The 15,328-nt window shown below is 47.8% G+C and overlaps 1 protein-coding gene across 2 annotated transcripts in view; it reads left to right on the plus strand.

Moving 5' to 3' along the window:
- Positions 1–15,328, plus strand: part of col5a1 (procollagen, type V, alpha 1) — a 134,219-nt gene that overhangs the window by 41,076 nt on the left and 77,815 nt on the right. For both annotated transcript variants that reach the window (XM_083641810.1, XM_083641811.1), the window contains exons 3-4: positions 4,964–5,177; positions 8,770–8,932. In XM_083641810.1, the coding sequence (XP_083497936.1) occupies positions 4,964–5,177; positions 8,770–8,932 (377 nt within the window). The remainder of the gene's footprint in view (positions 1–4,963; positions 5,178–8,769; positions 8,933–15,328) is intronic.

The following is a 15,328-nucleotide window of genomic DNA, read 5'->3' on the forward strand; positions in this document are numbered from 1 at the left end:
TATGTCATTTTATGCTTTGTATAGATATTATTATAGCCGGTATTTATCACCCTCCTCTTCTGGGGGTCGCTGGTGTAGGAATTACTGTATGCTGGAGTTTCTCTCAGGGCATCTTAGTCCCCACAGTGATGGCAGGGTCAAAGGTCAAGCTGAGTAAAGCTTGGCAGGAGAGGAGACAGCACACCAACGAAACATCACAGAGATAAATCCATAAACGAGAATGCTTAAGGGCAACTTTTGAGAGAGAAAACAGCAATTGGTCCGCCCCGAAAAGGCATACTTTGAAATTGAAAGTTGGACTCTTTCCTTCTTCTCCTCCCCCGCTCTCCCACTTCTTTCTTCTCTGTCATGGAGTCCCTTTCAGCCCGGAGCCGACCTTTGACCTCAGCACAAACAGGCCGTCCCGACCCGGCGCTGACTCATTGTCTCTGGGCCAGACGCACCTCATGCATAAGCGGATGTGGGGGGGGCAAACGTTCACTCCCACAGGTTTCTCTTCTCTTGTCCAAATGTGTCCTAATGTCTGTAACGCTTACTCATATCTTATCTCTATGGAGGAGTCCATGTTCTGAACTCCTCCATAGAGTTGTCTGAGGTCTCTCTCTCTCTCTCTCTCTCTCTCGCTCCCCTCCACTCCTCCTCATGCTCTCTCTCTCTCTCTCTCTCTCTCTCTCTCTCTCTAGCTCTCTGCCTTACATCGGCCTTCGCCGAAGCGTCTGTCAGTCAAAGAGGGAGCCTCTCATACGCTGCCAAGCTGAATTCCTGAGGAGAGCACACGGCCGAGGCATGTGCTCTCCTCATGATGGGAGATGATGTTAGATGCTTTGGCATTAATGAAGGAAAGAGAGCAGATAGATACAGAGGGGAGATCGGACAGGAAGGCAGGCAGACGCACAGATGCAGCCTGACTGACTGACAGACAGACAACGAGAAGAAGAAGAAAGGAGAGGAGGTGGAGATGATGATGGCAGAACCAGACTTTCCATCAGTGACTGGAGATCCTTTGCCTTCTGTCCCCTCCTCCTTTCTGCCTCTGCTGCTCCCTCCCTTTCTTCTCTCCTCCAGTGTCTTGTTCCCAAACCTCAGGCTCCAGACCTCTCTGCATGTGCTGCTGTGTTCCACACTGAGGCGTCTTTGACTCCACGGCTCCTGATTGGCCGCCTGAGCCGCCCAGACGCTCGAACGTAGCGTGTGTTTTCCATGCAGCTCCGCCTGCTGTCTCCCATTATTTGGGGAATGGCGGCGGTTAACGGGGGGGTTTGATGGCTGCATGAGGTGCTACAAAACCACTGCGACCGCGAGCCCCGCTCCTCTTTTCCGGTCTCCTGGAAAGATCGGCACATACGGAACAGTTAGTCGCTACTGGAATCCAAGTGGTTTCTTTGCTTATGCTAAAGGGACAGTTCGCCCCAAAAGCAAAATACATATTTTTCCTCTTAGGCAATCTGTAGTGCTATTTATCCATTGTAGATCGTTGTGGTGTGAGTTATTGAGTTTTGGAGAGATCGGCCATAGAGATGTCTGCCTTCTCCGGAATACAATGGAACTGGGTGACGCTCGGCTTGCAGTGCTCAAAGCACACACAAAAAAAAAACACATTTGAAAAACTCAACAGCAGTCTCTTTCCAGAAATCATGACCTGGGTACTCAAGGTAATCCACAGACCTTGTTGTGAGAAGTTTCTTTCGACCAAATGGAGTGAGAAATAAAATAGTTCCTACATGAAACTGCTCAAATCAAGGTCTGTGGATTATCATGAGTTAACCAGGTCATGAAAGAGACATTGCTGTTGAGTTGTTCAAATGTATTTGTTTTGGCGCTTGGAGCACCACAAGCCGAGTGCCATATTCGAGAGAAGGCAAAACATGTATTTTGGATTTTGGGGTGAACTGACTGTCAACTATCTTTGTGTGTGAAAACAAATAAAGCAAAACAAAAGAAAACAATGGCACATTCAATATAGACAGATTTGTTGAAGATCCCGTTTCCAAACTCTAAAACATCGGAAGACATATACTTACCTGAAGTGACGTGAATCTGACCTGCATATGAGAGAGCGCTGGTGTCCTTGGACGGTTGGAAAGCCGGCCCCCTTGCTGGGGTCTTGTGGGGTCCCACAAGGCTTTGCTCTCGGGGCATCTGTTTGGCAGATGTAGCCCACTCGAACAAAATGGAGGAAAGAGTTCAGACACTGTAGACACTGTAGACACTGCAGACTAGAGATGGAGGAGCTTTTATGCCATCCTAATCCGCGTGTATGCATGAACCGTCCGCCCGCCATAAATCCGCGTAAACTATTTCATACTATTTATAGATCCGCGCCCGCATTGCACCCGACGCTATAAACGCTATAAAACGCTATAAAAGGAGCGAACTTACGGTTTCTGCTGCCGTTGGTGCGATCGCTGCAGTCCAAGACTCCAAATAAACTTCCATGCTGTATTATGTCCAGTCCACCACTTGCCCTCATGTAGTTTACTCGGCTAACGCTATAGCTTTAAGTTTAGTTTACTGGATTGCCTCATTGTATGGGAAAATACGAACGCGTCTTCTCTTCAAACACGTCTTCAGCGGAGACTCCTTTTTGAGGGTGACATCATTGACCATATATGGACGAGTGGAGCCTAGCACATGGCTGTATTGTTTGGTTTATGGCCATGGGTCCTTTAGGGGATCTACAATAGGCGACTAAGAATGTGCCTGACGAAAAATGTAGCTTAAAATACGTTCATAGACTAGAGAACGTAATTAATATTATTTTTCCTCATTATTGATACATCGTTTCAACCGCCCACAACCCATCCGCTATTAATCAGAATGTTTATTTTTATGACCTGGCCCGCCCGCGGGGCGGGATATCCGCGGTCAGCACGCTTATAACTGCGGCCTGCACATCACTACTGCAGACACTGCAGACACCGCGGACACTGTGGACACTGCGGACACCGCGGACACTGCAGACACTTCTCTGTTTCTGTGGCTTTGTTTTTGTTTAAAAGTCCCTGTATTGTCCCCTTCTTCCACTGCATCTGTGTCTTTAACACTCTTTCCTGTAGACGTTTTCACTCTCTCCTCCTATTTCCTCTTCTCCATCCCACGTTGGAGCACCTCCACGTCTGCTACATCCATCAGCTGTGGGGGAGGAGGGAGGTGGGGTTTGGGGGGGGGGGGGAGGGGGGCTCAAAGTCTCCCAGGATCACATGCTCTTGTCATTAGGCTTTTCCTCCTGTGCTGCACTGGGAGCGCTCTCACTTTCCACTCCTGCTTCTCCCCCTTGTTTTTTCTCCCACATACCTCTCTGCTATCCTTCATTCCACGTTTACCCCTGTCTGTCCTGTTTGCTTTTGGGCAGAGGTACCATTCTAGAAATGGACGGTGTTTTCTTTAGGTGTTCCCAGCCCGTCCCCCCCCCATGTCTTCCAATGTTAATGATCCCTATCTGTTATTGTAAACGTTAATTTCAATTAGAACAATTTAATAATCTCACTCGGGCCCAGTAACAATATGGAGTGTAGACTTATTGTTGGATTTGAGGGTGCCCCTCTTGACACTGAGGAGTATTTATTCCCTAAGATCATATTAAAGGAATAGTTCGCCCAAAAATGAAAGTTCTGTCATCATCTACCCACCCTCATGCCAGTTGAACCTCAGGTGAAGTTTGTCCATATAACACAAAGGGAGGTTGCCAGCACAACTCCAGAGAAAAGCAGTCTGCATTGACTTCAGTACAGTACACCTGAAGTCAATGGTGACTGATATTAAAGAGATATTCAACACGTTGAGCCAGACAGAGAAGTCTGGGTCAGATTTGGTCAGTTTTTCAAAAAAGGGCGGGGAGTTTTCAGGCTTTCGAATCTGCCCACTCCACATTTGGATAGGATTAACTTTTGTGGGGCGGGCAAATTTCAGAGCCAATGGCAGACCTCTGTGCAGTTCCTGCTCGCGCATGCGTGGTTTCATTCTAAATCAGGTGAGGCTGTGACGAGACAGCTCTTTGAGCTCCTACACACGAGTGGAAGAGGGAAGATAGGTGGCGGTATACAATTGCAATTGGATTGCAATCTGCCAGAAAACGCAAAGAAGAAGAAGAAGAAGAAGAAGAAGAAGAAGAAGAAGAGGGAAGTTAGTACTGTCTGACACTAACCTCGCGTCACGAGGCTCATCTCGGCGAGCAAGAGCCTGGCTTCCGCTCACAATTGATTTTGTCACCCTACCTGGTTCCGGCCTAGAGCCCGCCCTAGACCGGAAGGGCAGCGTTTCTAGCTCGTCAACTTTTACGTTAACTTGACAATTTGACCCAAGTATCAGAACGGCAAACAACAAAACAAAAGATGGACGTACCGAACGAAGTTTTTGAAGAAGTTCTTTTAGAAACATTGCGGATTCACAATCTCACATCTTTTAAGCCAATACAGAAGCTTTGCATCAGACAATTAATCGAGGCAAGAGATTTCAAGCTAACGGCAACAAAGACGTTTTTTGGCGCACTGCCTTCCGGTGTTCATTCTGGTTCCGTGGTTTACGCCCCATGACAAAAAGCGGGGTGAAAGGTGCCCAAACTAGTCTGACACTGTCATCTATGAAGCCGGACAGAATGGAGACAGACAGTGACAGCAGCTCACACGCCTGGTGACTGAAGTCAATGGTGACTGAAGTCAATGGTGACTGAAGTCAATGGAGACGGACTCTTGAGTTGTGCTGGCAACCTCCCTGTGTGTCATATGGACAAACTTCACCTGTGTTTCAACTGGCATGAGGGGGAGGGGGTGATTACAGATCATTTTTTTGGGTGAACTATTCCTTTCCAACATGCATTACAACATCCTGAATACAAATCTAGCATCTCATTATTTTTATGATGGTGTGTGTAAACTGCTATTTATAACCCCCCCTCCCTCTCTCTCTCTCTCTCTCTCTCTCTCTCTCTCTCTCTCTCTTCCCGACCTGCCGTTGGCCGTGCCAGGTGATGTGTTCCCGGAGGACTTCTCCATCTTGGCCACAGTGAAGCCGAACAAGAACAGCCAGTCGTTCCTGATGTCTGTGTACAATGAGCAGGGCATCCAGCAGCTGGGCCTGGAGGTGGGCCGCTCTCCCGTCTTCCTGTACGAGGACCACACAGGCAAGCCCAGCCCCGAGGACTACCCCCTCTTCAGAGGAGTCAACCTAGCTGACGGAAAGTACGTGCGTCCACCTGCTGTCGGCTGCCTCTGTGCAACAGTTGGCTCAGCTGACATCATCAATCTCTTACCGCATATTGTACAGTACAATACAGTGTCACAGCATCAGTCCATTACACTATGTTTACATGGACCTTATTCTAAATAAGACAATATTTCGAATGAGGTTTGTTTACATGAGTTGCTTATAAGAATATCATATTCATATTCCTGTTTACATCCTACATAGCATAGTTCAGTTACTGACTGAAGACACACGCCCAGTGGCGGACTGCATAATCGGGCACGTCGGGCAAATGCCCGGTGGCCTGGCCTGGCCTGGCCTGCCAAAAAAAAAAAAAAAAATTTACTCACTGAACAGCAGGCCAGGCGCCGCCTACTGGTTTACTAGTGGTTTTATTACTTTATTCAGGTTTAAAGTGGGTGCATTACATTGTAAAATTGGACTTGGCCCAAATTGGGCTTCAAACGGCCCAAATTGGGCTTCAAACGGCCCAAATCTGGCTTCAAACGGCCCAAATTGAGCTTCAAACGCCCCAAATTTTTCGACGCCGCCCTTCGGACGCCGGCACGCACGTCGGCCCGTATCGGCCTGGCCTGCTTGGTATCTAATGCCCGGCCTGAATTATGATCCCAGTCCGCCCCTGCACACGCCCACATGACGTCCCTGCCATAGACTGTAAAAAAGATGGAGGGAGTGAGTGTGACAGCCATTGGTTTGTGCACTGCTGTTTTGAAGCCTCAGGTTTATTTGGCCATCTTGGTTTTTTGGAGCCAGAAGTGTCATATTTGTAGTCATATTTGGACGAGGGGCGGATTCCCAGAGCCGCAGCACCGTCTGTTATTGGTGCGTGATCAGCGAGCTGCATGATCACTGGACAGGCAACCTGTCAGTCACGCCCAAAACATAGTCTTTTTTATCGTCTAGTTTAACGGGTGAGTTATATCAATAAAAAAATCACCCTCATGAAAGGTGAAATTGTATAGAGCTTTTTTCTTTTCTTTTCTTTTTTACCATGCTGTAAACATATTTAATCCTATTGTAAAGTCGGACATTCTAACATGGGAGTGAATGGGGAATGACTCCTTTTGGAGCCAGCCTAGTGGCCATTGGAGGAACTGCACTGTTTTTGCTACTTCCGCATTGGCCTCAATTTTCAGAACCGGAACTCCCCTCCGGAATTTGACCTGAAATCCTTTCTGTCATGTTTCTACCGTGTTAGGGACATGTTGGGAGTGCTTTTTAACGGTGGCAGCCATCTTTTCGTTTGCAAACAAATTGTGCAAATACTCTCTGGAAGCTTGAGCATGCGTCGTCAAGCGGTTTGACTGCCGTGTACGTGTCGCAAAATACTGCGAAAACTCTGATAGGACGTCATAGTGCGACTAAAGCTGTTTACATGTCTACAATGCTCAATAGCGCGACTAAGATCAGAATACTCCACAAGATAATCATAAAATGTCTACATCGCAGTGTCTTATTCAGAGTATCGTCTTAATCAGGTTAATATTGGAACATTGCAGTCCATGTAAACATAATGACTGATATCAGAGCTGGCCTCTGCTTTCCTCCTCTAATCAGACAGCAGGTGGGTGTGTGTTAGTCTTTGATGAGGTGATCTTTGTTGCCTCTGGAGGTGGGTTAGTGTGTTGGCACCTGAACCAGGTGTCTCTTTATAGGTGATTGTTATTCCTATCTGTCACATGGTATCAAATCCACCAATGCTGGGGGTTTCACAGACTAGTTGACTAGTCAACTATCAAAACCACTAGTCGACACTAGTTCATCATCAGTGGTTTTCAATGTGTGCAATCATTTCCTTTGTCATGCCATGTCAAATAAACATCATTTAAGTTATTTAGAGACGGAAAAGACTCCCGTCTATGTTGTTACTGCAGTCAAACAGCCGGTATCTCCGGCTCAGTCACGCTTGTTGGAGTTTAGTCCAATCAGATTGCGGCTCATTTTGCAAACAGCCTCTCAGAGCCAATCGAGGACTCTGCTATTGCACATACCCCCCAGGTTGGTCCCGCCTATCAACCCTTTACTGCCTGGTTGTATTTGAGACCCTTTTGATGAGAATTGATCATTTTTATTTGGCGAAGAAAATATATCTCTCGCACGACTAGTCGACTACTTTTTGAGAGTACTAAAATGCAGTAGTCGTGAATGCCCGATCACTTGCCAGTATCTGTGTGAGACTTAATCCCTCATACTTTTTTATATAGTTACATCACCAATATATCTAGAGCAGGGGTGGGCAACTATTTTTCATGGGGGGCCACATGAGAAACCCAGATTGTTGCCGGGGGCCGAACAAATATTGTCATGCCATAACCCATGGATGGGCAACTTTGATGATAGAGAGGGCCACAAAAAAATGTCCTCACTACCATTTTTTGCTGAGGGCTGAACGGCGCAAGCGCGAAAAACTTTGGGCATTTGAAGCCAGGTTTAGAGGAATAACTCATTTTAAATTAACAGTTGTGATGTCATTATTCAGTCTTAACCACCAATATTTGATCCTTTTCTCACTCACTCCTATGTCACCACCTGCTCTCCCTGCAGGGCTTGAAAGTAACTTTTTTCACCACCTGCCAATATGGCTGCTAGATTTTAAAGTTACCAGCAAATTAGAATTTCCACTAGCCAAAATGTTTTTCTTGAAATAAACCAGAATATGAGTGGGTTAATTTAAGCATAAGTATCAGTAAGTGGCCCGGGATTCTCAAAGCCTGTGTTGAGGGTCACACAAGAACAAAAATGCACTCTTGAAGCTAAATAAATCCAAAACCAACAATTATTTTAATTTCTACTTCAATGTAGAACAGTCATTTCTTACACATGAGATTACTTTTAGCCTTTTAGTCATAAATATTATTGAAAGATATTCCATATTCCAGACTGAAATGCTATCAGAAGAGTATATGCCAGAATGACATGAACATTTGGACACTTATTCAGCGGGTATCTTGCATGTTGCGTTCAGGTGCACTGTAAAAAAAAAAAAAAAAAAAAAAATTTTTTTTTTTTTTTTTTTTTTTGCAATTCCATCGCGGGCCACACAGGGGGCGCCTGCGGGCCGCATACGGCCCGCGGGCCGTATGTTGCCCATGTATGATCTAGAGGGACATAGAGGCCATTTACACCTGGTGCTAACATGCGTTTTCTGTGATCAGATTGCAATCAGATTGTGTTTTATCACTTGAAATGCCAGGTGTAAACACCCCCAAAACGCATTGAAGAAGGATTGCAATCTGATCGTCGGCCAAACCACCTCCGGAGGTGGTCAGGGATGCATTGTGTACACATTGAACACAAGTGTAAATGCAATGTGTCCTCTCAATCTGGATACAGCAACTTTATGCGTATTGAGAGGACAACCATTTCTGCAATCAGATTGCAATCAGATTGCAATCTGAGCGCAGAAAACGCATGTTAACGCCAGGTGTAAATGGCCTCATAGAGTAGAATATATTTGAATTCCAAGGAGAAGCTGGACACAAAAGGCGTTGTTAGCCTGTTAGCAGTTTGTAAGTGAGCAGCTTGTAACCCAGTATGTGTGTGAACTAACCTCACCTCCCCTTCCAGGTGGCACCGAGTGGCCATCAGCGTGCACAAGCAGACCATCACCCTCATTCTGGACTGTAAGAAGAAGACCACCCAGAAGCTGCTCCGAAGCGCCCACCCCATCATCGACACCAAGGGAATTGTAGTGTTTGGAACTAGAATACTTGATGAGGAGGTCTTTGAGGTAAGGCGTTACAACTGCTTATCTCTCTTTAATCTACACATTCTTTATTTTGATATCGAATATCCTGAAGGTATCAAAGATATTCATGAGAAGAGGAGCCACTGGAGCTTTTAATCTTCTCCCATCTTTAACCGTCCTCCTGTTGCTTTCTGAGCTTCTGGGTGGACTTTGTCGGTCAACTCTGCATCTATTGTTGGTATTTCACCACTTGCTACAGTTCAATGAGCACCTCTCTCTCTCTCTCTCTCTCTCTCTCTCTCTCTGTCACTCTCTCTCTATCCCTCTCTCTCTATGTATATGTACAGTACATCGCTTCAGATCTCCGCGTTTATCAGAATGTGCTGCTACGTTTCTGTTTAACAAGTGGCGACAGATACTCGTTATGAGAGTGAAGGCTTCGCCCCCTCTCTTCTGATCTTTGTATTCTGCCTTAAGCAAAGCTTTGTGGTGGGGACATGAACAGTTGATGTTAATCAGGCGACTGACAGCGATCGACCTGGGGCTCATCAAACCCGGGAGATACCTGATATGCATCCCGATTCCCGACATGAAATACGTTGATGTTGTTTTGAACTTGGATGAGAGGCAGGAAAAAAGGAAACTTTGTGGCTTACTGTAAACATGAACTCTGTGCAGGATACACACACAGACACACAGACACACAGACACGCAGACACACACACACACACACACACACACACACACACACACACACACACACACACACACAGGCACACGAGGGTCAGTGTTGTCGTTGTGCTGTCCTTGTATACAGGGGGATGTGTGTGTGTGTGTGTGTGTGTGTGTGTGTGTGCGTGCGTGCGTGTGTGTGTGTGTGTGTGTGTGTGTGAGGCTGGGGGCCCTCAATAATAATTAGGACCAGAGGCTGACTGATGTGACTGATGCCGAGCCAGCTGACCTATGACCTCTCTGCCGACACGGCGGGGACGGCCAATAAGAAAGAGTTACGACAGGACTCCCCCTGCCGTCCCCCAAAGTGGGCCTGCCAAAGCCATAGGAGAGATGGATATATGACGCGATATAAAACTACAGCTAAAACTCACTGCATGTAAGCCCTCTTCCAAAGCCGTTTCATAAGGCGTATAAATGACGGATGACCATAGAGACACTGCATGAAATCGGCCACGCCCATCACGGGGGATAGCGCTCCATTCACTCCCACACACCAGCGTCATTTTCCTTGAATTAAACATAGCTAAAAGCTGTTGTGTGGTGGGCTGTGCAGACAACAAATGTAAAAAATCACCAATTAAAGTTTTTTTGTACTCCCGAGCAAAACAACAAAGCCGTTGAGAAGGAAAATGTGGATCTAGCTGTCAATGAAGTAAGTTGGAGTGTTCATCTTCCGTATATAAGATCTTTGTGTGCAACATGCGACTTAGGAGAACGCCAGGATTGGTGGGGGGAGTTTCAGGAAGCAGAAAGTCAGCAGACAAATGTTGTGATCAGCTCGTTCGCAGTTCAAATGAATGAAGTAAACGCACACAACGTCTCATTATTTGACACTAGCCAGTTCCTCCTAGATATCTGCAAAACTATCTGTATCTGACGAGAGTTCCTTTGTTCGCCCGGTTAGCCACGGTTTGTTTTGCTAGAAGTTGGCACGATAGTTGGTCCTTTGTGTTTTCTTCCAGGTTGGGCGTGGTTTCTGAATGACGACGCGTTCCGCAGTGTCTCTATGGGACTGTTAAGCTGAATTTATACTTTATACTTATCTCCTCGGCTCAACGGTCACGTGACGCTATAGACAGAGGGAGGCAGAGAACTAGTGCAGACAGCCAAGAGAGGGAATGCTGTCAGTGAACCCACGTCGGAGGCAAGATGTAACTGCAGCCGCATATAACGACACACAACCACAACCAACTCACCTCCTCTCTCTCTGGGAAGTTGGTCACGGTGTTCTTTGTGATTTTCACGAAGTCATACATCAAGGACATGCTGATAAAAATAGCGGGGACACGTTCATTCATTTCAATCGAGTGAAAACTAGTGGGTGGACCCCAACCAAAACAAGGAAGTCAAGCGCGTGCCGTCTATATAGCCAATCAGACTTGCGCGACATTATGTGACGTAGTCAGCGACACTAGACATTTCACCAGGTAGCAGACACTGCTCGCCAACACTTGAAAGTGTCGACTCAAGTTCTCATTTCTGTCGGCGACCGTTTCAAAAGTGTCGGCAGATGAAGCAAAAATTGGGCTTTACTGTACATGTGGTTCATCATGGGCAAAGTAGGACAAAGTCAAGCTGTGTTTTATATTACATGCACGGGTATCATAAAAAAAAAGAAGCTAAAGTGTTGACTGATCTTGAAATGTTACTGTAAACGAGGTGTGAATGCAGTTTTGGCAGTGTGTGTGTGTGTGTGTGTGTGTGTGTGTGTGTGTGTGTGTGTGTGTGTGTGTGTGTGTGTGTGCGTGCGCGCACGTGTGTGTGTGTGTGTGCGTGCGCGCACGTGTGTGTGCGTGTGCATGCTCTTAATGGCCATTGGTAACTTCCTCCAGTTGACATCACCAGAAGCTGAATTGATTCATTTGGTGAGGTTGTAATTTCCTCTAACTCGGCTGCGGCCGGTAGCCTACTTATCAACAGATCGAGGTGGTGCAGGAACAATTTAAATCATCATACCCAGCTATCACAGCCACAGTAACAGGCCTAACTGGTTACCGTGGGAACAGACAGATATTTTGTCAGATGTTGAAAGGCCTCCTGCTGTGTGGCTGCCAGTAGGTTAGACAGGACAGGCTCCGGTGCAGAAAATGGAAAATATGCCACATAGTTTCCAAATTATGCTCATGCTGCACTCCTTTCTCCCCTTAAACTCCCCCCCCCCCCCCCCCCCCCTCCATCGTTTAGTCTGATCCCATGTTGACTTTTGCCAAAGGCAGTTACCAGTTACCACCAGAAGGTGGCGAGCATGAAAACACAGAAAAACATCATTTGATTTCTGTGGCAGGATGTTTAATTCAATTGGGTCAAGAGCCTGTGATTTCCAGTTGATTTTCTGAGAAAAGCAGCATGTAAAAAGGGTAAATATGAGAGAACTAGCAGTATGTTATGAACTCTCAAATGAAGATGGCTCTTTTTGACAGATTTATTTGATTTCTCCTGAATCAAAATGTATTTCCACGCATGATAAAGAAGATAATTAACAAAGGGACTACAGAAGGAAAAGGGTGAAAAAAGAGATATATCAGTGCCGAGACGCAGAAAAAACATCAAGCGTATACTTAAGCACAGAGCAGAAGAGGGCGAGAGAGTGTGGCTTATCACAACTTCAATCATGGAAGTGTGTTTGTGCGTGTGCGTGTGTGTGTGCGTGTGTGTGTGTGCGCGCGCGCGCGCGTGTGTGTGTGTGTGTGTGCGCGCGCGCGCGTGTGTCTCTCGCTGTGAATTACACTGACTGGAGTGTTTCATGCCTGTGAAGTTCTCCAGGCGAGACCAATCCTTTTCTTTACATACAGCAGTCAGGAGGAAAGTAGTACTTATGCTCTCGGTGTGGTTTGTGGTTTGGTTTCTGACATGGTTATTGTGGTCCCAGAGAGCGACTGTCTATCTACCGTAATGTGTGTAGACTATGTGGCTCGTAAAGTGAGCAGTGTGTTATAAAGATTATGCACCTAATTAAGGAGCTGATTATTTAAGCAGACAGGTATTTTACCTGCTAATCGTTTATGAGCTCTCCCAATTTAAATTGTAATTACCGAACACCTTTATATGACTGCTTCTGGTTGAATGCCATTATCCTGAGTTTTAGGGATAGCATTTTCCTTCATGCCAGTGTGTACGCACGTGTGTTAGGGCAGGTATTATATTTGCAGGGTAGCTATATTATCCTTGTTGTGCAGAAACTAGGGCCCGCTTGACACTTGACAGTGTGCATCAGCAGACTGTGTCCCCTGATATGCAGCACTGTCGTTTCCTAGCGAGCGCGCCAAGAAAAACACGAGATAATTTAAGGCCCGTCGCGCGGCTGGAATCAACATTATGTGGAATAAGTGGCTGTGTGGCTGGTCTGAGGGAACGCAGTTGGGACGGGTCCACCTCTCTGGAGGGTGTTGAAGCTGCAGACGGGACAGGTCCACCTCTCAGGAGGGTGTTGAAGCTGCAGACGGGACAGGTCCACCTCTCAGGAGGGTGTTGGCTCTGCAGACGGGACAGGTCCACCTCTCAGGAGGGTGTTGAATCTGCAGACGGGACAGGTCCACCTCTCTGGAGGGTGTTGAAGCTGCAGACGGGACAGGTCCACCTCTCAGGAGGGTGTTGAAGCTGCAGACGGGACAGGTCCACCTCTCAGGAGGGTGTTGGCTCTGCAGACGGGACAGGTCCACCTCTCAGGAGGGTGTTGAATCTGCAGACGGGACAGGTCCACCTCTCAGGAGGGTGTTGAATCTGCAGACGGGACAGGTCCACCTCTCAGGAGGGTGTTGAAGCTGCAGACGGGACAGGTCCACCTCTCAGGAGGGTGTTGGCTTTGCAGATGGGACAGGTCCACCTCTCAGGAGGGTGTTGAAGCTGCAGACGGGACAGGTCCACCTCTCAGGAGGGTGTTGGCTTTGCAGATGGGACAGGTCCACCTCTCAGGAGGGTGTTGAATCTGCAGACGGGACAGGTCCACCTCTCAGGAGCGTGTTGGCTCTGCAGACGGGACAGGTCTACCTCTCAGGAGGGTGTTGAATCTGCAGACAGGACAGGTCCACCTCTCAGGAGGGTGTTGGCTCTGCAGACGGGACAGGTCTACCTCTCAGGAGGGTGTTGAATCTGCAGACGGGACAGGTCCACCTCTCAGGAGAGTGTTGAATCTGCAGACGGGACAGGTCCACCTCTCAGGAGGGTGTTGGCTCTGCAAAGACAGCGGTAGCTACAGTCTAGCCATGCCACTGTCTCTGGCAGACTGCATGCCACCAACAGCCAGGCAGAGCTTTTGGCTAGCACTGTGCATGCATGCGTCTTGTGTGCCATTTACTTTTTATCACACAAAGACACAAATGAACCATATCACACAGGTGGAGGAGAATAATACAGAGGCCGTTTGTACTGTTGGGTACAGTCAACGTGCTACAGGGGTGCATTGTGGTAGATGGTGAGGAGCGTGGAAGTTGGTAGAAGCACTAGGTCGGGGCTAGGAGTTGCCAAAACATTGGATCAGACGCTGGAAAGAATGAGGAGTTGATGTCAACCTTTGAACGGCAGCTACATGACATCATCCAGAGGTTTCCATGGGAGCCGCTGATAGGCTAGGGCAGCTACATGACATCATCCAGAGGTTTCCATGGGAGCCGCTGATAGGCTAGGGCAGCTACATGACATCATCCAGAGGTTTCCATGGGAGCCGCTGATAGGCTAGGGCAGCTACATGACATCATCCAGAGGTTTCCATGGGAGCCGCTGATAGGCTAGGGCAGCTACATGACATCATCCAGAGGTTTCCATGGGAGCCGCTGATAGGCTAGGGCAGCTACATGACATCATCCAGAGGTTTCCATGGGAGCCGCTGATAGGCTAGGGCAGCTACATGACATCATCCAGAGGTTTCCATGGGAGCCGCTGATAGGCTAGGCCGTCCCGGGACACGGAGGAGAGGGGGGGGGGGAACACGATACGTGAGGGGTGAGAGGGCGAGCAGGACGGGTGATGAGCTTGAGATGAAGAGGGGTTAAGGGTAAGAATAATAGCGGGTTAAGGGATGAGTTGAAAGGCGTACTGATCAAAGTAGGCGTTAGCTTAGATGAGAGACGGGGGTGGGCGGGGCCTGGGATGAGGCGCGGGTGGGCGGGGCCTGGGATGAGGCGCGGGTGGGCGGGGCCTGGGATGAGGCGCGGGTGGGCGGGGCCTGGGATGAGGCGCGGGTGGGCGGGGCCTGGGATGAGGCGAGGTGTGGGCCTTTGCTGCGGTGGTGGAAGCACCCAGAGCCAGGAAAAAGCCGTAAAAAAAGAAAAAAGAACACATGGGCTTGATGCTCGTTAAGGGCTTAAATACTGTGAAGCCATCACAGCTTTTTACACGTCCGGTTCTCTTCGCTCCAGGCTTTCTCTGCAATTATCCCGCCACTTATTAAGCTGCCCTCCTCGTTACAACTCAGACACCGAAAAGTCATTTAAGGTAAAGATGTGTGAAGCGTTTTCACCTTCAGAGGCTCTTCAGCGGGACTTCTCCTATAGGCTAAGAAGCACTTGTGGCGGAAACCTGACACCGTTTTCCATGATCCAGCGTTTCCACGTTCAGAAGCCATTTTTGGCTGGCTTTCCGCGCTACTGTACTTGTCAAATGGGTACGGATGATGTTACCGGGCCTGTGCCGCGCTTCGGCTTTATTGTTTGTCTATTATTAGGTGCTCTCATCTCGTTTTAGCAAAGCCTCTGAAAAACAGTGGCT

The sequence above is a fragment of the Poromitra crassiceps genome, assembly GCF_964638095.1.
Source record: "Poromitra crassiceps genome assembly, chromosome: 8".
NCBI lineage: Eukaryota > Metazoa > Chordata > Actinopteri > Beryciformes > Melamphaidae > Poromitra > Poromitra crassiceps.